This window comes from Maylandia zebra, linkage group LG3 (assembly GCF_041146795.1).
Source record: "Maylandia zebra isolate NMK-2024a linkage group LG3, Mzebra_GT3a, whole genome shotgun sequence".
Taxonomy (NCBI): Eukaryota; Metazoa; Chordata; class Actinopteri; order Cichliformes; family Cichlidae; genus Maylandia; species Maylandia zebra.
In genome coordinates this window covers 19,736,691-19,761,734 of record NC_135169.1, presented here as the reverse complement: position 1 = coordinate 19,761,734, position 25,044 = coordinate 19,736,691, and the positions used below count along the sequence as shown (strand labels likewise).

The following is a 25,044-nucleotide window of genomic DNA, read 5'->3' as shown; positions in this document are numbered from 1 at the left end:
GCAAGCCTCTCTGCGATTGGTGCGTGACGAAGCTGCGCGCGCTCTGCGGAAATATAAGCGAGGCTTTGAGCTGATCGGGCCACATTTTCTCTCAGTCTCGATACTACGAAGAGAAGAACCTGTCAAAATGAGTGGTTGCGGCAAGACCGGAGATTTTTTCCGGTCAAAAGTAAACAAGATGGCGTCAGGCAGCGGGTCGAGTAAAAACGACTTCCGTCGGAAATGGGACAAAGACGAGTACGAGAACCTCGCCCAGAAACGTCTGGTGGAGGAGAGGGAGTACGAGCGGCGAGATGGAAAAACTGCGCCGCCGGTCAAGCGGGACCTCCTGCACCACCGGGACTACAAGGTGGACTTGGAGTCCAAGCTGGGGAAGACCATCATCATCACCAAGACCACACCGCAGGCCGAGATGGGCGGGTATTACTGTAACGTGTGCGACTGTGTGGTCAAAGACTCCATCAACTTCCTGAATCACATCAACGGCAAAAAACATCAGAGGAACCTGGGCATGTCGATGCGGGTGGAGTGCTCGTCTCTTGATCAGGTGAAGAAGAGATTCGAGGTGAACAAGAAGAAGTTGGAGGAGAAGCAGAAGGAGTACGACTTCGAGGAGCGCGTGAAGGAGCTGCGGGAGGAGGAGGAGAAGGCGAAGGTGTACAAGAAGGAGAAGCAGAAGGAGCGGAAGCGACGGGCGGAGGAGGACGTGGACTTCGAGGAGGACGAAGAGATGGCGGCAGTGATGGGCTTCTCTGGCTTCGGCTCGTCCAAGAAGAGCCACTGAAGCTCCGCCTCTCTCAGGCAGGAAGCAGGTTTCTGCCCCGCCCTCTCTACATCAGGCGGAGGTTCGGACTTAGGCGGAGTGGCATTAATGTGGCTAGTTAATAGGTATGCCCTCATTGTCATCTGTTGTGATTTTATTTTGAAAGGATGCTTCCTGTTATGCTGCAGAGTGCACGCGAGAGTTCAATAAACAAAGTCACCTTTTGGTGTGATGTTCCGGTGAAAGCCAATGCACCACGTGTGATTATTCCTCCGTCTAGACAATATAAGTATCTTCAATATTCATGCAGATTCCGCTGGGAGACCCGTCTCTGCTAACAGGTTATGGGCCCAGGAAAACATTGAAGCTACGCCAGGGGAAAGTTTACCACCAGAAAAGTCGCAAAGTACAGCGTGTTCGGTGAGGACTAGCATGCTAAGTTAGCACCATGAGTAAGCGTGCTGGTGAACCCAGTGGCCGATGGGCAAGGTTGGTTTTTGACGGAGATGAGGAGAATTATGAACTTTGGGAGACAAAATTTTTGGGACATCTTAGATTACAAGGTCTAAAAGACACAATATTGAAAAGTGATGAGGACGACGATAAGAATGCCCAGGCCTATGCAGAGTTAATACAGTTCCTGGATGATAAGAGTTTATCGCTCGTGATGAGAGAAGCTGCCGATGATGGACGCGAAGCACTGAAAATTAAGATATTATTATGCGGGAAAAGGTAAACCAGGAATTATCAGCCTTTATACTGAAATGACTTCTCTGAAGAAAGCAAGCAGTGAGAGCGTCACGGAGTACATCATACGCGCAGAGACATTTATTACAGCCCTGAGAAATGCTGGAGAGACACTTAGTGATGGTCTGCTTGTAGCGATGGTGTTAAAAAGTTTACCAGAAGCATTTAAACCTTTTTCTGTTCACATTACGCAAAGTGAATCAGAAATCAAGTTTGCAGAATTTAAAACAAAACTCCGCAGCTATGAGGACACTGAGAAAATGCGCTTAGTGGAACAAGAGGATAACATCATGAAGGCGAGAGTGGAACCCAGCGCGAGACCAGCAGCAGCTGCTAATGACCACAGGAGAGACATGTCAGACATAGTCTGTTTTAAGTGTGGCCAGCGGGGACACAAGGCCAGAGCATGCCGCTACAAACAATGGTGCGGTCACTGTAGGAGCAACACCCATCGAGAGTCGACTTGCAGGAGACGACAACGGAATGATGAAGCACGCATAGCCTCGGAGGAGGGCGGCAACGCAGAGAGCGACGACACCTATGTCTTCCGGATGAGCGATGACTACGAGGAACCTCAACAGCGACAGGACATCAGGACCAAAGGCCTGATGGTGGATACTGGCGCAACATCACACATCCTGAATGATAAAACAGCGTTCAAGAAATTTAATGACGACTTCCAGCCGGGAACACATTGTGTGGAATTAGCTGATGGCACCAGGTGTAAAGGAGTGGCTGAAGGCAGAGGAGATGCAGAGGTGTGCTTGATTGACAGCAGAGGGAGACAGTGTAAAACAACACTGAAAGACGCCCTATGCATTCCCTCATTTCCACAGAATATCTTCTCTGTGAGAGCGGCCACCACGAATGGAGCCACTATCATCTTTAAGAAAGGAAGGAACGTCCTTCAACACAGAGACGGTACAAAGTTTCACATCCATGAGCACAACAGACTTTATTACCTTGAGACTGTAAGTGAGTATGATGATAAGTGTAATAATTGTTTTGATGTGCAGACATGGCACGAAATTTTGGGACATTGCAATCATAGTGACATTCTGAAGTTACAAAATGTGGTTGAAGGTATGAAAATCAAAGGGAAAACTGACAACCAAAGTTTGAACTGTGAGGTGTGTATTCAGGGAAAATTTGTCCAGACTAGGAATAGAAACCCTGACAGAAGAGCTGAGAAACCTCTCGAGCTGGTACATACGGATCTAGCAGGGCCGATAGATCCAGAATCACGAGATGGACACAGATATGCATTATTGTTTACCGATTACTTTTCCGGTGCAGTATTTGTATATTTTCTCAAAAACAAAAGTGAAACAATGCAAGCAACTGAAATCTTTTTGGCCGATACAGCCCCACACGGGAAGGTAAAGTGTATCAGGTCAGACAACAGCACAGAGTTCATGGCAAAGAGTTACCAGGTATTGTTAAACAAACATGGAATAAGACATGAAACTTCAGCCCCATATTCCCCTCACCGGAGTGGTACAGCAGAACGTGGCTGGAGAACACTTTTTGATATGGGAAGGTGTGTGCTTATTGAGAGTGCCATACCAAAAGAATTATGGACGTATGCAGTTCAAACAGCGGCTATTGTGAGAAACAGGTGCTTTAACAACCGGACAGGACAGACACCTTACTTTTTGCTGACTGGGCGGAAGCCCAATCTATCCAGAATGCGAAAGTTTGGGTGTGAGTGTTATGCTTACAAGCAAGACAAGGGTAAGCTGGATTCTAGGTGTACAAAAGGGATTTTTGTAGGCTACGACAAAAACAGTCCAGCATACAAGGTTTATTTCCCAGACAGCGCTAAAGTGCAAAAGTTTAGGCTGGTTAAGTTTGTAACCAAACACAATGAGGAAAAGCAAACACAAACTGATACGACATCTGAGGATGAGGACATACAGGTGAGGGAGAGACCAAACATGGACAGGGAAAGCCCCAGTACCAGTTCACAGGAACCAGATACTGACAACCAACCAGAAGTGAACAGTCAGATGCCACTTAGTGATGAGACTGAAAACTCCAGAAGGTATCCTTCTAGAACAAGAAAGAAACCAGATTATCTAAATGATTATGAGTCAGGAGAAGACATTGATGATCAAGTGCTGACTAACATAGACTACTGTTACAGACTGATAAGTAACTCACCCGTGACATTCAGTGAAGCTGTAAAGTCACCCAACTGTAAAGAGTGGAAAGCAGCTATGGATGAGAAAATGCAATCCTTAAAAGAGAACATCACCTTTACCCTAACAAGCCTACCTGAGGGAAAGAAAGCAGTGGGGGGTAGATGGGTAAATGTGAAGAAAAACAAAAAACAAAACAAAAAAAAAACAGTGGTGATGGATCAGAAAAATATAAAGCACGGTACGTAGCTAAAGGTTACAACCACTGTTTTTGGATAGACTATGATGAAACTTTTTCTCCGACTGCTAACCTGACAAGCATAAGAGTATTGATGCAGTGTGCAATACAAGAAAACCTGATTTTGCATCAGATGGATGTAAAAACCGCATACTTGCATGCACCAATAGATTTTGAAGTGTATGTTGAGCAGCCAGAAGGCTATGAAATAAAAGGAAAAACAGATGAGAAACTGGTCTACAAGCTGGAAAAGTCACTTTATGGGCTTAAACAGTCAGGCCGAAACTGGAACAGGACATTACATGACTATTTGATAGAGAACGGTTTCATGCAGAGTCCTGTAGATCATTGTGTTTACACAAGGAAAACAGGAAAAGAAAAAGTGATCATGATCATATGGGTTGATGATATTATTATTGCAGCCAGTGATGAAAGGGTTCTGAAAACTGTGAAGGGAATGCTAACTGCAAGGTTCAAAATGAAAGATATGGGGAATCTCAAACATTTTCTTGGTATTGATTTTGAGCAAACCAAAGACTGTAAAAATGTCACAAGAGAGATATGTAGAAAACATACTGGAAAGATTTCAAATGCAAGACTGTAAACCAAGATCAACTCCTTGTGAACAAAAGTGGAACTACAATGATGATGCTGAGAAAATGAACAATGTCAGAATGTACAGAGAGGCAGTAGGTAGCCTTATTTACTTGACCTCTTGCACACGACCAGATTTGAGTTTTGTTGTAAGTAAGCTGTCACAGCACTTCAAAGAACCAGCTGTGGAACATTGGACTACTGTGAAACATGTTCTAAGGTATTTGAAACAATCAAAAGACAAGACATTGTGCTACAGGAAAAGTGACAAAGATTTGAGAGTACAAGGTCACAGTGACTCAGACTGGGCTGCAGATGTGACTGACAGGAGGAGTACTACAGGTTACTGCGTAAGCCTGAATGAAGGAGGTACTTTGGTGTCATGGCGAACAAAGAAGCAGCCAACTGTTGCCTTGTCAACTTGTGAAGCAGAGTACATAGCTTTGGCAGCAACAACACAAGAATGTTTGTACTTGACACAACTGTTGCAAAGCATGTATGAGCATCAAAAGGGACCACCAAAGATTTTTGAGGACAATCAAGGGACTATTGCATTGGCAAAGAATCCTGTTAACTAACAGAGGTGTAAGCATATCGATATAAGGTATCATTTTGGGAGATCAACAGTTAATGCTGGAAATTTGATATTGGAATATTGTTCGACAGGTCTGATGGTGGCCGATGTTATGACAAAGCCAGCAACAAAGGGGAAGTTATTGAAGTTTGAGAATGTTTGGAGTGTAAACAAATAGTAAAGAAAAACAGTTTCTTTTGGAATGCATGTAAAGCTGACAATGTGAGTGCAAGTGGGGGTGTTGAGCTAGTTAATAGGTATGCCCTCATTGTCATCTGTTGTGATTTTATTTTGAAAGGATGCTTCCTGTTATGCTGCAGAGTGCACGCGAGAGTTCAATAAACAAAGTCACCTTTTGGTGTGATGTTCCGGTGAAAGCCAATGCCCCACGTGTGATTATTCCTCCATCTAGACAATATAAGTATCTTCAATATTCATGCAGATTCCGCTGGAAGACCCGTCTCTGCTAACATTATTCACAGCCAGACTTTTATTTTGTTAGTCCATTCAGATGTAATCAGCTGCTTCCTGCCGCTTACTGGATGCTGATTAAGTGTTTCTTGAATCCTGCAAGCAGTAAATACAACAGGTCAGAGGTCGGACAGGAAGTAGCTGTCAGCAGTGAGGTGTTTGATTTCCTCGGGTTTGTGTTTGGGCTTCTTCACAGAAAGTTTTGATTCAAACACACAAAACGTAAAACTTTATTTAAAGCACAGCTCAGACAGTTTGATCCCCGTCTGTATCAGCCCCTAGGCATGCTGGGAAATTCAAATTGTAATAAACAGTTTTTGTTTTTGTTTTTTTGTTTTTTAAAAAAAGAGAGACTGGAGGCAAAGCCAGAGCTAAGGCTAAGACCCGCTCATCGTGTCCACAGACTGCTGCGCAAAGGCAACTATGCGGAGCGTGTGGGAGCCGGCGCCCCCGTTTACTTGGCGGCTGTGCTCGAGTACCTGACCACTGAGATCCTGGAGCTGGCTGGCAACGCAGCCACGGACTGAAATCCACCTTCAAAAAAATACTGTGAGTGCTTAAGCAGAGTGTTTGTTTTATTCACAAGACCAAAATAGAGGGTCTTAATATAAAGTCAAAATAAAACCAAAGCAAAATGCTCTCTGTCTCCTGCTGTGTGGTTAAGGTTCAGTATCACTTAAGCTGCCAAAATGAGTGGACGCGGAAAAACCGGAGGAGTAGTTGGTTATGTAATCATGCCCCCGTATGCCCCATTATCGTTTGCTTCAAACTTCAGCAGTCTATGGGTGAGACTTAAGTACATCGGAAACGGGGACCCCCCAACCCGTGATTATGTTGCTGAAGAGCTGTTATTGCAAACATCATGGCTGAATGTGCAGGACATATACTCTTTCATTGCTCTGCCCAGTAAACGGGATTTTGAGCTGTGTTTCACCCAAGAGGCGCCTTTACGTCGCTTCTTAGAGATCTCTCTTTCCAACGCATCGCATCCGAAATGGAAAGACTGGCAAGTGGAGTCTTCTGTCCAGGTCGAGGTAGTGACTCTTGTTGTTAAATTCTGGACTGGAAGGATTCCAGACCAAGATATCGAACTATCTCTTAAAAGGTACTGCGAGATTCTTCAACCCCCAGTCAAGCCAGTGGATAAATTCGGATTCTGGTATGGAGTCCGAAAATACAAAGTTTGGATGCGTAGAGATGAAGCTGGACATATAATCTCCATCCCTAATTCCATCTCGTTGGGCCCCTATAATGGCAGGATTATTTATCCTGGCCAAACGGTGAGGTGCTTCATCTGCCAAGGTCCAGACCACCAGGCGAGAGAATGCCCCACTGTCAAATGTTGGAAATGTGGTGAGTTGGGCCACAAGGCTAAAATTTGCCAAAATGAAAGTGAGTGCTCCCTCTGTGGTGCGAAAGGGCACATTTTCTTTAAATGCCCCAAGTCCTTCGTGAATATACTTAAATCTTCCCAACAACCCCGACTTTCTGACACCATGGATTTCTCTTCCTTGGAGGATCCTTCTCAAGTTATGGATCCCCCCGTGAATGACCAGGTGAGAGAGCCCCCTCCCTCTCCTCCCCCTCCCTCCTCCGACAGCTGCCTCACTGTCACTCCCAGTTTCGCTTGGATTGGATAACCCACAAGTGGATGATCAGGATAACCAGTCTAGCCCTGTTCAAAATGAGTTACCATCTCCACTGTCTCAGTCAAGTAAAAAAAGTGACGAGAGTGATGAAGAGCTAGATGGTAACCTAATCATAGAGACATCGGATGGTGAGAATAAAAGCGATAGTGACGACGAAGAAATTGACAGCGAGCAGACACCTGATGACGACGGAGATAGCGAGGACCATGGATCCTTCCCTCTCACAGAGGCGGCATCTCTGGCTCTTGCTTCGCTGCCCGGGGAAACGAAAGTAAAACGGAAGACCTTCTTTAGTGGAAGTCACCCGGCCCTCAACGAGCTCGTCAACGAGGATACGAGAGGAAGCAGAAAAAGGAGCGTTTCTGCTTCTAGCTCTGGAAGAGATAAGCGGAAGGATAATAGTTGGTCTGGTAATATTGGTAATATTTCTGAGATGGTCTCCCCTTTAGTCAACCTATGAGTAACATCAAAATAATAACATTTAATGTCAGAGGTCTCCAATCAGATAAGAGCAGGAAAAGGAAGGTTGATTTCTTAAAAAGACTTGATTATGATATTTTGTGCCTTCAAGAGATGAGATTAAAGACACACGTAGATGTATGTGAATTAAATAAAATGTGGAACACTGCCCATTCAATAATATCGATAGGGGAAGACAGCTCTGACGGAGTGGGTATTTTCTTTAAAAAAGATGCGGTGAATATAATCAAAAGAAGAGACATAATACCGGGACGACTCCTCCTTGTTGATTGCTGTTATTACGGGCAAAGGTTGCGTATTATTAATGTTTATAATGCACCCGAACGAACGAAAAAGATACAATCATTGAAAAAACTTAAGTATTTATTAGAGATTGGTTTTAATATAATTCTGTGTGGAGATTTTAACATTGTTACTGAAGCAACTGACAGAATATACAAGGTTGAATTTAGAGAATTGCGAGAAAGCAAATTGTTGGTTAAAGTTTGTAAGGAAGCAGCACTTCCTGATTTATATAGGCACTTGCATCCACATACCGTCCATTACACTATATTCGATTCATTAACTAAAACAAGGATTGATAGATTCTACATATCACATAATGTTCAAGGTCTGAAATATGACACTCTTTTAACAGACTTTTCTGATCATATGGTGGTTATGGCAACAGTATCGTGTTGTCCCCATGAATTTTTGAACTATTGGAAATTGAATACATCCTTGTTAGCAGACGAGTTGCTTGTGTCCGAAGTTAAATCTGAAATTAAGAAAATATTACATCTTAAGATTTTTACTACTTCTTTCTCGGAACTCTGGGAGCTCCTTAAACTATGTGTCATTTTTTTTAATTTAAAGCGAGAGAATTAAACCATGCAAAGAATGTGAAATATAATGAAGATGTGATATATATATTTAAGAAATAAGAAGGAGAAAGAAGAGGAGGAGGAAAATCAAATGATGTCTCTTAAAGAGGACATTGATCGAGTCAATAGAGAATTTTTATTTAATATGTTGAGACGTACTGACTTTCATGGGAATAGCGATTATATGATAATCAAAAGAAATGTCGAAATGATTTTATTGTCTCAATTAAGGATAAACATGGAAAGTCTGTTTTTAAAGAAGAGGGGAAAAGACAAGTAATTAGAGACTATTGTTCGGAGATGTTTTCATCCATAGCTACAAACAGCGACGTTATTAACAATTTTTTGAGTGAGGTTGAACCATTAGATTCTGTCATTTATGAAACTTTGATTGGAAAAATTAAAAGAGACGAAGTGGAGTCAGTAATTAACCAACTTAGTACCGATAAAACACCTGGTCTGGATGGACTCCCCTCTGAATTTTACAAAATTGTGAGTAAAGAACTGTCTGAATTATTAACTCAGTATTTTAATGAAGGAATAGAAAGAGAAACAATGGGTAAATCGTTTTATGAAGGAGTTATGTGTTTATTATATAAGAAAGGTGATAGAGAAGACATTAACAATTATAGGCAACTGACAATAATGAATGTAGATTATAAAATCTTTGCTAAAATAATTATGTCCAGACTAGAGGGTGTATTAGATATTATCATTGAAAAAGAACAAACATGCGCAATTAAGGGACGACTGATGTGGGATAATTTAAGTATGTTAAGAGAAATTATTTATAATGGAAAGGATTCAGAACTCTGCATCCTAGGCTTAGATCAAAGGAGGGCTTTTGATTCTGTTTCCCACTCTTATTTATGGAAAGTAATGAAAGCTTATAATTTCCCGGACCAATTTATTTCTATTATTCAATTGAGTGCTGCGTTATATGTCCTTGCAATTAACCCCTTATTGAAAAGGATAAATGATGATAAACGGATTAAGGGATACGTCCTTGACAAATCCCATATAATCGCAGCTTTGGCGTATGCAGATGACGTGACGGTGATAATCAGAAACCAAAACGAATTGTCTTCAGTTATGGAGATATTACACCACTACGAACAGGCATTAGGTGCCAAGCTGAACCAAGACAAAACTGAAGGGGTGTGGCTTGGACATCAGTCCAGACAACCTAAAATGATGATCTCTCTATGTAGTGAGATTAAAATTTTATGTATATGGATTGATAATACTGACTCTCTTACTAAATTGGAATAAGAAAGAAAATGAAATCAAAATGGAAATTATGAAATGGGAAAATAAAGATACAAATTATAAAACACGTATTAACATTGTAATAACACACACAATTTCAAAACGTCTTTTCCTTGCTGCAATACTTCCTCCTCCGAGAACAACCGTAATGAAAATAAGTAAGATGTGCATTAAATTTATCTGGGGATCCAATCGAGAAGTGACTAAGAGAAAATTTATGTACAAGAGTAGGAAGCACGGGGGTTTGGGAGCCCCAGACTTAGAGATTGTCTTGCGAATCCCTTTTATTAAAATTACTCAAAGCGCAATTTCTCGGGGTGCCCCGTGGGTTCGAGGGAAAGAGGAATTGTGGCAAAAGAAAAGAGGCAGGGCCAGAGCGGGTGTTCCATACCACAGACTTATGTTTGGTGATTTATCAAGTCAATGGGAACATTATAGTTTAAATATTCTCCAAGATAATATGAAAAATATCTATAAAAAATTAATGAAACCAAAAATGAAGGTGTAATTCAATATAAGTATGCAAATAAAGATGAAAATCTTTCAATAGTTAAAAATATACAAGATAAATTATTATCTGAAAGCATGAGAGACGTGGTATGGCTCATCTAGCTCGGGCGCCTCCCTGTGAGGGCGGTGGTACAGTGGAGTTGTTTTGTTACCACCATGAAATGTCCTATGACAGACTGTGATGAAGATGAGACCCTAGAACATCTTCTATTGGATTGTTATAGGACAACTGAGATCAGGCAGAAGATGACAGAGATTGGCTATGATGTGGATGTTAATATTAAAGCAGTTAAATATGGTTTGTTTAAAGAAAAAATGGGTGAAGACAAAAGGAGACTCTTTTGGTTAGTAATGTGTGTAATAAACACACATATTTGGGAAACCCGTACCAAAGGAGTGTTAGAACAAAAGATGATATGTAGTGATGTTGTGAGTAAACATATCATTACAGATCTGCGGAGAAGACGAACAATGGACCTGAAACTTGGGAAAGTTTTCCCCTGGAACGAATTGAAACTGTAAGTTTTAAAAGTGGTTTGTGGACTCAGATGCTCGATTGTCCTCCTTGTTCTCCTTTTTCATTAATGAGTGGTGTGTGATCACGGTTTTGTATATGTAATTGTAAGTGTATGTACATTTTATATGTAAGTTTGTTTACTTTAAATAAAGAATTAAAAAAAAGAAAAAAAAAGAAAACGTAATATGTTGACGATTTGTCACCTAGCATAAAATGGTATGCTTTGGGAGTGAGAATGTGTTGCAGCACCCGGCTTTCTTTAGACCGCAAAGGCCGGGTCCCGCTGTTTCCGGGCCGGCCAATAATAATGGTGACATTTAACGTATTTTAGCCGATAAATAAAAACTGTAAAATGTATTTATCACCCCCAACAGTCCTTTTGAATGTCTCCCTAATTCTGAGGTCTCAAGGTTGGCAAGTATGGCCACAACACCTCACTTTTTTGCCACATGTATCGCAAACCACCACGATTCAGCACAGGAGGGAGGGGGTGAGTAGCTCAAATGTGTTGTTAGCATGTTAGCAGAGCGATGCTACTGTGAACGGAGGAGCTATTTTCTTGATGTGAGCTTCTACTCAGGGTTTTTTCTTCCAGTTCAGAGCAGAAATTTTTTGTTAAGATACTGGATGTTGTGTTTTTTCTCCACAATTTTAATTATAAGCTAGATACATTGCTGCTAACAGCAACAGGGATGAGTCAGTGAGTCCGTTGGGCTTGTGAATCATGATTCATTAGTCAGTAAAGTGATTCTCGAGTATTGAACGATTCAATTCAACAGACAGATCTGTGTCTACAGTTTGAAACAACTCACATCCAAAAAATGTGAAATGTGGAGCACTGCTTTCAAATGAAAAAGGTGGAAAACAATAACTCACTAAAAACCCCATTCAAAAAAGTAAAATTCTGATATTTTTCAGGATTTTCAAAATGTTTTTTAATGTAGTTTTAAAAATAAGTAAACTTCAAAATCAAATTAGGGATCATATTTTTATGTTATCAATAAAAATTTACTTTGCAGTTTACTTTCCTTTTATTGGTTCTGCTGAGGACGTTCCAGTAGAAACAACCTGACGGAGGAACGTGAGCTATGCAGTGATGTAAGGAGCTCTCTGATTGGTTAGAGAGAAAGCGCGTCACCAGAGTTACTTTAGGCTCTGGTTTCTTGTTGCGCTGCAGAGTACAGGCTGTTGTTTCTGCACGTGGCGTGTTATTCACACTTGTAAAATCTTCAGCTGTGACATATGAAGAATAAGACGTGACAGTAGAGCGACACAGAGTCTTTATCCTCACAGTGCAGCGGTGGATTCAGCCTGTTTAAGGTAACTAACAATGCTAATGCTGTCAGACAGCACTGAGCTGTTACATTCATACACAGTGTCACAGCAGTCTTTAAAATAGTGATTAAAACGCTGCCTGTAAACAAAGTGCCATCAGACAGGATGTCATCACTAAACTTTCAAACACATCAGATTAAAATGAGCTGACAGCAAATCGTTCCTTGTATTACTGCACAAGGAAAAGATTGGAGATGACAATAATGATTTAATGGAATTTGTTTTCATTACATGTGTGCACACTTTCAATCTGAATGTAAAGTTGTGTGTAGTGTAGTTTTAGAAAATGTAACAGACCAGCACACAACAAATGAGACAACAAGCAAGAAGGATTTAGAAGTTCACAAGTGTTTCTTTCTTAAAGAACAGGCTCTGGTAATACGTGCAGCAATGGCAGAGGCACGATTGTAAGGTTTATCTAGGCACAAACCTATTGCTGGAACAGCTGAGACAATTCTACTGCAACTAGCAAAGCACTGGACACAGGCATATATGCGAACAAAGAGTACCAGTGTGTGTGTGTGTGTGTGAGTGTGTGTGTGTGAGTGTGTGTGTGTGTGTGTCTGTGAACAACTACTAAGGATGAGAGATTCTATGCATCCATCCATTCACTTCCGCCTATCCTTTCCTGGGTCGCTGGAGCCTGTCCCAGCTGTCATAGGGCGAGATGCACAGAGACATAGACAACCATTTGCACTCACAGATTCACACCTATGGGCAATTTAGATTAATCAATTAACCTATCCCCCACTGCATGTCATTGGACTGTGGGAGGAAGCCGGGAAGAACCCCCGCAAACATGGTGAGAACATGCAAACTCCACACAGAAAGACCCCGGCTTGATGGTGGAATTGAACTCAGGACCTTCTTGCTGTGCGACAACAGTAAAGACCGTGCTGCCCTGAGACATTCTATCAATATGCAATAGATTATATACCTCTAAGCATATATGATAATGATAATAATAATGGATTGCATTTATATAGCGCTTTTCAAGACCCTCAAAGCACTTTACAATTCCACTATTCATTCACTCTCACATTCACACACTGGTGGAGGCAGCTACAGTTGTAGCCACAGCTGCCCTGGGGCAGACTGACAGAAGCGAGGCTGCCATATCGCACCTTTGGCCCCTCTGGCCAACACCAGTAGGCGGTAGGCGAAGTGTCTTGCCCAAGGACACAACGACCAGGATAGCGAGAGCAACCTCCCATTTACAGATGAGCTTCCCAACTGCCAAACCAAACAGTATTATATGTTTCTAAGTATAAATGACAACCCAAAAATATAACCCTGACAACGATCACCTCCGGGTTTCAGCCATGACCTAGGTTGCAGCAAGAGCATTTGACTTGATTATCAAAGTGCTCTCCTAGGAGTAGACAGGCTGAGAAGTTCAGTTAAATAGCAATATTATTTACGATTTTGAATGTAAGCAATAAAATCTTAAAATCAGTCCGATTTTTGATGGGCAGCAAGGATCGGGGTAATAGAATCAAACCTTCTAGTACCAGCTAAAAGGCGCGCCGCTGCATTTTGGACAAGTTGTAGTTTATGAAGAAGGGAGGACTGGAGGCCCAGGTAAAGGGAGTTGCAGTAGTCTAATTTTGAAATAACAAAGGCATGGATAAGTTCTTCAAGATCCATTCGCAGTATGTAATGCTTAACCTTAGAGATGTTGTCATCAGGATGATGACAACAGCAGCCTCGTACAACATCAAGTCTTACATGGACCGGCAGCCATTTTTTTTTTTACTGTGTAAGCACTTTCTTACTACAAGACTGACTCTCATGTGCCTTTATCTAAGTGTGTTTAACCTGACAGTCACACTTTCACACTCAGGTGGATCCATCAGGTCCAACTCACAGTTCCGTTTCTTGTCCTTGCAGATTAAAGGTGTCAGGAATCAAACTGCTGTCCTGATCTAATCAGTAGACGACCCTCCTGAGCCACAGCTGCTCACAGGACAATCATCAGACCTAAAAGGAAAAACTATATATATAGTATATAGTATTTCACTGTAGTAAAATACAATAAATAATAACTAAGAATGGAGGGGCCTATGGAGATTGGACATCTGCTGAAGTATTGAACAGAAGAACAAAATATTGCACAAAAGCAAGAAAGCAGCAACATATTGCTTGTATGATTGTATGGGAGAGATCTGCTCACACTCTTAATTTGCATTAATTGTTCTGACAGCCCACAGGAAGAAGCTGCTCTTTAGTCTGTTGGTTTTGCACCTGATGGATCTGAACCCTTTTCCAGAGGGCAGGATGTTGAATGGGTGGTGGTTAGGATGAAGGTGCTCTTTCATAATCGCCCTGGATCTGGAGAGACATCTAGAGCTGGAAATGGAGTCCAGGGAGGAGAGCGGACAGCCGATCACCTTCTCTGCAGTTTTGATGACCCTCTAGAGTCTCTTCTTATTGGCTGTTGTACAATCAGCGTACCGCACAGGGATGGCGTGCACCAGCACACTCTGGATTGTGGCACGATAGAAGGACACTAGTAGGTCAGTCTGCAGCCTGTTCCATCTCTGAACCCTCATGAAATGGAGGCGCTGCTGAGCTTTCTTCAACAGGGCTGATGCAAGATCAATTATTAAACTGTGCAAAAAGTCAACAAGTCATCTTTAGAGAGCAGATATTAAATCTTTGGGTCTTGAAATTAGCAGAAAGGAATTCACTTTATTACTCAGCAGCCATCTTTTTATCAGACATGAAGAGACTGTTTGTTCCCTGACAATCGTTCAGCAGGATTAAAGCAAGGAGACACAGAGATTTGCACATATGTGAAGGCACTACTGATTTTGGCTTAAACAGGAGCTACATTTGCTCCCATCCCCTCATGAAGAGAAGAATCAGGAAAGAATTTTACTTATAAAATTGTAAAAACCAGTTTCTTCACTTTTAGAAAGATTAAGATGTGAAATTAAAAGAAAAGGTGAAATGACCCAGTGTTAAATTTACCTCTGTCCCAACTGCGTTGATAGATTTTTAAATGTTTTATCAAATAGAAATGAGTTTGTTATTGAAAACACTGAAAATGTTTCTCTGTTAATTTTCTTGTTAAATCAAAGTTGAAGTGAATGACCAAATAACAGATTTTAGTTTTTATTACAGTTTTAGAAAGTTTGCCAATGTTTTTGAAGATGCGGTTTGTAAAATATAGATTATTAATATCTACATATATTTCGATCTATTTGTGTTATACAAAAATGACTTGCATAGAAAAACATACAAAAAATGTTTTTGTGAATTTGTGTGAATGAGGTAAGTTGAATAGTGTATGAAAGCAACATATAGAACCAGTTCATTTACAGAGTTCGTATCAACTAGATCAAGTAGACGTCAAAGGCAGGACGTATCTTGGTTTAGTGACTTTGTCCCTGAGAGTTCATGAAACTTGACAGCTGTACAGAAATTTGGCACTTTTCTAAGCACGACACAAAGTAAAGTGCACACAATCAGAGCGAATAATGCTGCTGCTGTCAGGCCAATTACAATAATCTTCCAGTCCTTTCTCTCTTCTTGTGGTGGTGAAGTTGGTCTCTGGGATGTGAGTTGATCAGCAGCTGCTGTAAAAGACATTAACATATTTACTTGTGCAGAAATAAAATAAGAACCATCAGGATGTTTGACATGAACAACTGTTGAAATCTCCCAATTCTTTGAATCTTTGGGCTGAAGGAAGGACAATACTCGGTGTATTTATGCTCAATCAACAATCATTTATTTCCATACAATTCAACACTTAAGAGCATAAGGACCATCATGATGGGGAGACATGCCTGAAGAGGGTCACAGCAAGTCTCAAAATGGTGACGGGTTGCTCAGCTTTTTATAGTCTCTAGTGGCCCCCACCTAGTCGTAAAAGACCAAACATTAACATTCTTTCTCTCTTACGGCGCCTAAGTTATGACCTCGGCAGTTGTTTCTCTGCTTTCTGTAAGGTGGGGGTGTGGAATGTGGTCTGTCTATCTCCCCTGTCTTAGACACAGAGTCTCCTGCTTACAACCTTCTCTTCATGATTCAACAATTAAGCATGTAATACATTCACAGCAGATCAAGGATACAGAGTGATGCACACTTATCTAATAAACTAATCAGTGAATATGTTCTTTTAACTCAAAAGTATAATGAGAACTAAACTACATACAGATCACACACTCTATATTAAAGGGTATAATATGATCTACAGCAGTATCATCCTTCAACTACTTTGATTACATATATAAGGTAACATATAATAACAGAATAATATCACACAACACATCATGTTTTTCAGTCATAAATCATAAACATGGCAAATAAAAGTTTAACAGACCATAAATATAAAAGTGATTGTTCAGTTTTGACTTGTTAAAACTTACCAGTGACGTTGAGTCTGCAGCTCGCAGAGCTGAAGCCATAATCTGTGTTTACTTGACACTTGTATTGACCCGAGTCCTCAGTCCTGAGTTTGCACAGCTGGAGTCTGATTCGTCCTTCTCTGAGGGCGTCTTTGTCACCCTGAACTCGTCTTGAAAACTTTTCATCCTGAGACTCTGAGACTTCAGCACCATTGTGGACATGATACAGAACTGAGAGTTTATCATCAGTTATCAGTTCACAGTAGATGTTTAGATATGTGGGGGATCTGCCTGTTTCTACTGTGAACGTCCACTCCAGTGTGATGTTGTGGTTCTCCTCTGCCTGACAGGAGGTCTGAGTCACATTCACTACAAATGATCCTGTTGAGGAGACAGAGAGAGAGAGGAGCAGACACTCTGAGAACTGGAACAAACCTGTTGTTGTGGTTTTAATTTGGAGTTCATGAAGTGAACTGTAACTAACCAGAGACACACGAGGTGAGGATGAGGACCAGCGAGATCCTGCAGTTCATCTTCTCCCTGTGAGGAGACAGAGGTGAAGAGTCATGAACACATGAGGTCAAAGTTCAGTTACAACAGGAACAAAAACAGGCAGATGAGAACCTGCAGGAACATCAAAGTCAAATTTAGATTTTCCTTAATCTTAATTATGCAAATTCTCATGACCATTGATCAACAACCACTGACCAAAACCCACTGATCAATGGCCATGAGTACAGTAAGATTAAGGAACTGACCTCCCAGCCCATTGTTCCTTCACTGAGCTGGTTACAGTCATTATGCAAATGTCCTGTTTATAAGATTGGGGAAACCTGCAGTCAGCTGAGACTGAAGAAGTCACTTGGATGAGTGACGAAACGTTTCTCCCACAAAACGCTACGTCCAGATGAACAGAATCAACTTTTGGAGATTTACTTTCCTGGATGATTGAAAATGCATCAAAACAATATTTAAATATAGAAACGGAAATAAAAGCACTTTTAATGTTTCCCGAAGCTCAGTATTTGAAACAGAGTTAAATTTCACTGCTGTAAAATTTTAATTACATACGTTTGAAACAACACTTTACAAATTGATCTTTAGGTTTAATGGCGAGAAACCCTCAATCTCACTGTAATAGCCGAGAGAGAGAAAAACAGCGGTGCAATTTAAAATCTTACAACACAACCATAAACGTTTACAACCTAAAATAACTTCCCAAACTTAACAAATGCAAACAAAGATCTTTCACCCAAAATATTTAAACATATACTTATTTACATCCTAACTATACCTTGTGGTATAGGGGGGTGCTTCTTCTTCTTTGTGTTTAACGGCGGTTGGCAACCAACGTAAAGGAGCAGAAGGGGGGCTGCTAATAACAAAATAAACTTTTATAAACTCCGTTACCTGCGTACCGCCAAAACAGTCAAAATCAAAATTAAACCCGGAAGTGTTAGTTACCACACTTCCGGGGGATGGTCTCCTCAAGTGTCAGCCAGTGTCAGCGAGCTAGTGAGTGATTGACAGCAGCCTTATCAAATCTAAGGCAAGATAACAGGCGTGTCAACATGTTGGCTCCAGTCTTCCAACATAAACCCGTTCGTGCAGTCTGAGTGTGCTTCATTAGCGTCATGAAACATGTTTGCTGTAACATCTCCGTGGCTCTGCTGGACTTTACTGTCTGTCTCCCTCGTGGGCTTTACCTGTGCGGGTGAGTTTTATTTTAAAATCATATCGATCTATTTCTTACCCGCTGTTAGATGTTCGAGCTGCTTTAGTTTCAGCTGCTCACAGAGAGGACGCAGGTCTCAGCTGTCAACAAACCTCTTCTGTCGTGTGAGAAAGTGGATGTTAGTTTTTAGATGTACTCACACACGTTTACATAACAGTTTGTATAATGAAGCTGTGAAGAGAAGAGTCTGCTGTAAAAGAAACAGTTTATAACTGCATTACCCATCCTCCCTTACAACCTCATTTAAGTTTGCGGTTGTAAGGCAGCAAAATGTGGAAGGGTTATAGGGGTATGAAAACTTTTTCAAGACATTGTATATGCAGGTATGTGTGTGTATATTGGTGTGTTTGTTTCATATCAGAATCAGAAAGACTTTATTTATCTCCAAGGGGAAATTAACATACAACAGAGCAGCATGAAAGACAATAAGAACAGGCAATGAGAGTGAGATAATAAATACACAGAATATACAGTTTTAAAATTACGCAGTTTAAAATTAAAGTGACTGAAAGGTGAATAAATAACTGAGTAAAAGTGAATAAAGTGTCGGCAGTATAAGAAGAGAGTAGTTTCTGGTGTGGGAAATGCTCCTTTGGCTGGAGTTAAAAAGCAGGGTGGCTTTGGAGACAAAGGTGGGTCTCCTCCTCTCAGTCCTGCAGGAAGTGCAGCGGAGGCGTCGCCCAGAGGGGAGCCATTGAAATGCGGGGTGAAGAATGTGAGAGGGGTCGTTGATGATGTTGGCTGCCTGTCTAAGGGCGTGTTGGCTGAAAACCTGTGCCAGAATTCTGACAGGCAGGCCAATGATTTTTGAGCACACTGATGCAGTGTGCTGCAGTCTGTTCCTGTTCTGAAGGCTGAGGGGGTGGAATCAGCAGGTGATGGAGAAGGTCATGATGCTTTCCAGGAAGGCGTAGTAAAAAGTCATCATGATGGTTGTGCTGACTTCAAAGGAGCTGAGTTTCCTAAGGAGGTATAGCCGTTGGTGGCACCTCCTGAGAATCTCCTCTGTGTTGGCAGAGAATCTCAGAAGGTTGTCAAAGATGGTTCCCAGGTATTTGTACTCCTCATCTACCTCCACTGGCTTCCCATGGATGGTGGTGGTGACTGAAGCAGCCAGATCCCTCTGCCTACGTTCAATTCAAGTTTGGAGCTGTCACGCCACTCTACAAACTCCTGAAGAGCGGGCCTGTGGTGTTGTGAGGGGCCTGACAGCAGTGACAGGAGAACTGTGTCGTCAGCATATTTAACCAGGTGACAGTTGGCCTGTGTGGATCTGCAGGCATCAGTGTAGAGGATGAAGAGCAGGGGGGAGAGCACACAGCTCTGGGGGGAGCCAGTGGAGGTGGAATCGAGACCTGAAAGAGAGTTGTTGACCCGAACTTTCTGAGTCCTGTTGGTCATATATATACACATATATGCCTGAAATAAAAGCTCATCATCACCTTGAGAGCATCTTGATGTCCCACAGTGTTCACACTAACTGATCAGCCACTCTTTCAGCTGTTCTCAGATGAACATCACTTTCCTTCCTACACCTTTGATTATAACTCTGTCTGCAGCCTCCCGTCTCAACTTTTCTGTTACATGGTCTGAATGAGTTTGGCCACATAGAGGGAAGCTAATAAAACAACAACAAATATATGTCACCCTCGATCTTTTTTTCTAAGAAAATGTTTGTTTGTTTACACAAAAATGCAGGTTCATATTCTGTATTTTGAACAATACACTGGCGTGTGTGCATGTGTGCAAGCTGTCTGGTGGGCCATGTAGCCTGATGTGCTGGACCCAGTGTGTACACTTCTCTCTCTCGTCTAGTTCATAAGCTCTGCCTCACTCTGATTGGCTGCTGCTCTGTGTTGTTTTTCTTTCAGGCCACAAAAAACATCACAGCTGAGTCTGGAAAGAACGTCACTCTGACATGTCGAGCTCCAAATAACAACATAGTAGTAGAATGGAGCAGAGCTGACCTGCAGCCAGAATATGTTCTTTTGTACCGAGACAAGCAGTTTATTCGAGATCACCAGCATCTATCTTTTAAGAACCGGGTGGATCTGCAGGACAGACAGATGAAGGATGGAGACGTGTCTTTGATTCTGAAGAATGTGACGACTGCTGATAGTGGAACATATGAGTGTCGTGTCTTCATGAGAGGAGCAAACCGCAGGAAGAGAGCTCATCTGAAGACTGATCCTATCACCACCATCAGCTTAAATGTTTCTCCAGGTGAGTGAGTAGAGTTGAGTGTGTGTGTGATCAGAGGTGAAGCTGCTTCCTGGTTGTTGATGTTTGTTTGTAAAGATGTTGTTGATGAGACTTTGTAGAAAGCAGCTGGTCTGAGTGATGTGATCAGAGTGCAGTAGATAATGTCTGACAGCAGTTTGAAGAGGAAATGGATTCTGTTCTGTTCTTCACTCATCACCTACCTGACAGCTGACACCTCACACCTGTTTCTCACCTGCAGGTCAGACAGGAGGACACACAGAGGATGGAGGGAAGGAGGATGGATCTGTTGGACTGATAGTCGGTCTGTCTATTTGCGCTGTGCTTCTTGTTGCTGCTGTTGTTGGTTTTTTGATCTACAGAAAACATAAACAACAACAGAATAAGGATTCCTACCAGCCTCCTCCTGAACAGCAGCTTGTTTGAAATGTGTTAGAGCTTCTTTTTTTCCTCACCTGAGTCTCTTGCTTCTCTTCCAGCTTCTCCAAGGTGACACTGAGCATTCAGGGTAAAGACATTTGAAAATGTCCTGAAATTAATTTCCATGACATCCAAGGTTTGATGTTAAGTATCTGAAATTAGACTAAACATTTATTTATTCCAAACAGATTTTTTTGTGCTTCAGGAAATTTAAATTATTTATTATAAGTGAAACAGGAGCAGACAGACAGACCACTATGCCTTCAAGAAGTGCCAAAATAAGATTTTCATGAATTTTTGTATTTTCTTTTTCTTTGGTGTAAAACATCAACAAACATTTTCATATTTCATGTTTAACGTCCATTATAGAGTTTTTAAGAAGTAGAAAACTGTCCCAAAGTTAAAGTTGAGCCTTTAGCTCCTCACTCGCTCATCGACCTTCATGAACACCAGCTGAAGTCTTCATAAGTAGTTTAGTTTATCAGACTAAACTTGTCTTTATACTGTGAGCTGTAGCTGCTACTTCCTGCTCTTGACCTCCTGCTGAGCTAATATCAAACTATCTGCTGCTTCACTTTAAACACATAAAACACTCATGTTTATATCACAGAAGCTTCTAATGTTTATTATATTTAGCTTTAAGCACTGCACACTTTTTTACTTTATTATTGCACACTGTATGTAATATATTTATTTCTATGAGCAGGAATCTTGTTTCGTTTTCTTTCTGTAACAATAAATCTGTTTTCATCAGAAACTTTCTGACCTGTTGACTCATTTCATGCAGTTTTCAGGGATTTTCTGTTTATAATGTTTGTTTTTATTATAAACGAGCCTTCAGATGGTTGTTGTTTTCTGGTGCTTCATGAATAATCTTGAACTGACGCTGAATAATTTGAGCTGGACTCAAACAAACCTCACTGAGCAGATGTGTAAACTGGATCTAACTCCACTTTCTCTGGTTGGTTAACCAGCAGCTGCTTATCACAGGATTGGTTGATTGGGAGCTGAGGAGAAGCAGGAAGGAGGAGCCTGGCTTAGAACAAGGACTATGTTCAAGTGTGAGCACTACAGCTGCAGCACAACTGTGGACTCCACCCTGATTTGAGTTGGTGAAGGGAATTTCCTCTGTTTAGTGGCATGTCGGTTTTCTGAGAGCGACACAGAGTCTTTATCCTCACAGTGCAGCGGTGGATTCAGCCTGTTTAAGGTAACTAACAATGCTAATGCTGTCAGACAGCACTGAGCTGTTACATTCATACAGTGTCACAGCAGTCTTTAAAATAGTGATTAAAACGCTGCCTGTAAACAAAGTGCCATCAGACAGGATGTCATCACTAAACTTTCAAACACATCAGATTAAAATGAGCTGACAGCAAATCGTTCCTTGTATTACTGCACAAGGAAAAGATTGGAGATGACAATAATGATTTAATGGAATTTGTTTTCATTACATGTGTGCACTCATTCATTCTGAATGTAAAGTTGTGTGTAGTGTAGTTTTAGAAAATGTAACAGACCAGCACACAACAAATGAGACAACAAGCAAGAAGGATTTAGAAGTTCACAAGTGTTTCTTTCTTAAAGAACAGGCTCTGGTAATACGTGCAGCAATGGCAGAGGCTCGAGCATCCTCCACTGCAACCACTAAACATCCAAGGTATGGACATTGAGGCTGTGGACAGCTACAGGTACCTTGGTGTTCATCTGAACAATAGACTGGACTGGACTCATAACTCAGACGCCCTCTACAGGAAAGGGCAGAGCAGGCTGTACCTGCTCCGGAGACTCAGGTCTTTTGGAGTGGAGGGCCCACTCCTGAAAACCTTCAGTTACTCTGTGGTGGCCTCAGCTATCTTTTATGGTGTGGTCTGCTGGGGCGGCAGCATCTCTGCTGGGGACAGGAAGAGACTGAACAGGCTGATCCGAAGGGCCAGCTCTGTTCTGGGATGCCCTCTGGACCCAGTGAAGGTGGTGAGTGACAGGAGAATGGCGGCTAAGCTGTCATCCCTGTTGGACAACATCTCCCACCCCATGCAGCAGACTGTGACAGCACTGAGCAGCTCCTTCAGTGGCTGCGGCACCCACGGTGTGGGACGGAGAGACTTCGCAGGTCTTTCCTCCCCACTGCTGTCAGATTCCTCAACAAAGACTTTTGCAGCTGATCAAACCCACATGTGCAATAAGACTGTTGGCCCCTCTGGCCAACACCAGTAGGTGGTAGGGTAGTGTCTTGCCCAAGGACACAACGACCAGGATAGCGAGAGCAGGGGGATCGAACCGGCAACCTTCCGGTTACAAGAAAAAGTAAAAGAAAAAGTCACTTTTAAACTAAGAATCACAAAAATCGTGAAGCACAGAAAAAAGGCAACAAATTTGGACTTGACTGTGTCTGCAGAAGTGAGAGGAGGTACTTTTACCCTCCATGAACCATCTGACTCAATTTGCCTTTCCAAACCTTGGTCTCCATGGTCGCACTTCTTTGGTGAAGGAGACTCTGACTTCAACAATAACACTCAGGTATTCCTCCATTTTTAAACATACAAGTATTTTCAAAATAATCTTTTATTCAATATGACTGAAAACAAGTGACTGAGTCCATGAACTCAGCAGTAAAGTGTCTTCTTACAACCACATCTATCGCCATCTGGTGGCCTTTAGAGAGAATACAGCAGCTGATTAGTACTGGCATTAGTACAGGGTGGGATGTACACAGCAGAGATGGAGGAAATCCACTCTGGAGGAGCTGAGTGTAAACTCCACACAAAGAGCCCAGCAGGATTTGAATCAGCAACCTTTTTGCTCTGAGGGGACAGAAACTGGGTCTGTGCTAAAGCACCACCTCTCCAAACATGCTCTGACCTCTGTATGACCTCTGTGTGACCTCTGCTGTTTCACTGTTTAGAGACTTTCCCATGATTTTCAAAGACCGTTCCCATGACAACCTCAGGTTCTCAGTTGACCTCTGTCACCTCAGTTTTCCCTAAAACTAACATTGTCTCATTGATTTGAGATGTAACATCTGAACAGATTCAGGTAAAAGTGACCAGGAACAGCTTCAATGTGTAAACATCTGGAACATCTGTAGAACGATATAAATGTGTAAATCTGTCATTTTGGTCACTTTAGGAAAAGTCTTCAAATGTCAGACAGCATGTACGACTCATACAAGCTGTGACTGAGCACTCTGTTCATGTAACACATGCTGACCACAGTGATAAGCTTCCCTGAAGCAAATACAAAAGCTTCAGATCGACAAACTCGTTACAGCAATGATGTCATCACCCTATTCAGAGTGAACTAGAGCTGCTGTTAGAGAGAGAGTGAAAGAGTGATGCGTTCACTGTTGGCAGTAGGGGTCGTGCCTCACATGCAGCTTCATTTATGAAATTAAAAACAAAAAGAAATACAAGTATAAATGTCAAATTAAACAAAAATATAACTACAGGGATCCTGAGTGTTTTACAGGTGACGTTCAAGAAGAATCTCTGCAAATCTAACTTTTAAAATAATTTTCAAACAAGAAGCTGCTGAGTGCCGAAATGATTGCTGGTGAGAGAATGAGGATTTTCAGTTTCAACAGTCGTGCTGTGTAAATGTGACCCGTTAGACTCATTTACAACAATCAGCCTTTTTAAGTCTATTTTCAATCTGAGTTCAAACAGTTATGATATGGAATGATTCACAATAAGGGACTATTTCATATATCGGTCCAGTCTTCATTCAATTAATCACAGCTTGAAAGTTTACTCTTATAAGTCAGCTTTCAGATAAATGTAGTGGTGCCAGTATATTAAAAGAACAACATTTGAATATAGAAAACAGAAATAAAAGCACCTTTAATGTTTCCTGAAGATCAGCATTTCAAACAGAGTTAAATTTCACTGCTGTAAAATTTGATTTAAATAAATAAATAGCAGTGAGATAAATTTCACTGTTGACATATTAGATTTTCATTATGTTATTAAAGTGTGATGTCATGAAGTTTATTAGCTAACTGTTGTTTACTTGCTAATCTTAAATTCACATAAAAGAAAGATTTTCTTCATGTCTATCAAACAATGCTGTAGCGGGCACTTTAAGGAAACCTGAAGCCGTGAGTCACAACTGTACAGTGGATATGTGTGGAACCTCTAGCTGCGTTTCCGGCTCACTTCACTAAA

The 25,044-nt window shown here is 41.5% G+C and overlaps 1 protein-coding gene, 1 long non-coding RNA gene and 1 pseudogene across 2 annotated transcripts in view; 2 read left to right on the top strand and 1 right to left on the bottom strand.

The window, feature by feature from the left end:
• The first annotated feature begins 87 nt into the window (after nt 1-87).
• LOC111500369 (zinc finger matrin-type protein 2 pseudogene) lies at nt 88-1,000 on the top strand (annotated as a pseudogene).
• A 14,252-nt stretch (nt 1,001-15,252) lies between these two features.
• On the bottom strand, nt 15,253-17,999 carry LOC143412399 (uncharacterized). The gene is made up of 4 exons (XM_076880786.1): nt 17,801-17,999; nt 16,991-17,046; nt 16,528-16,887; nt 15,253-15,732 (listed from the first exon to the last, which is right to left on the bottom strand). Exons 2-4 carry the CDS (start codon nt 17,037-17,039, stop codon nt 15,506-15,508), a joined length of 636 nt encoding a protein of 211 aa, XP_076736901.1. The 5' UTR covers nt 17,040-17,046; nt 17,801-17,999; the 3' UTR covers nt 15,253-15,505.
• Nucleotides 18,000-21,888: 3,889 nt separating this feature from the next.
• LOC101464232 (hepatitis A virus cellular receptor 2 homolog) overlaps nt 21,889-25,044 on the top strand; it is a 48,091-nt gene continuing 44,935 nt past the window's right edge. Inside the window, exon 1 of the long non-coding RNA XR_013095842.1 lies at nt 21,889-22,091. This is a non-coding gene — a long non-coding RNA (hepatitis A virus cellular receptor 2 homolog). The remainder of the gene's footprint in view (nt 22,092-25,044) is intronic.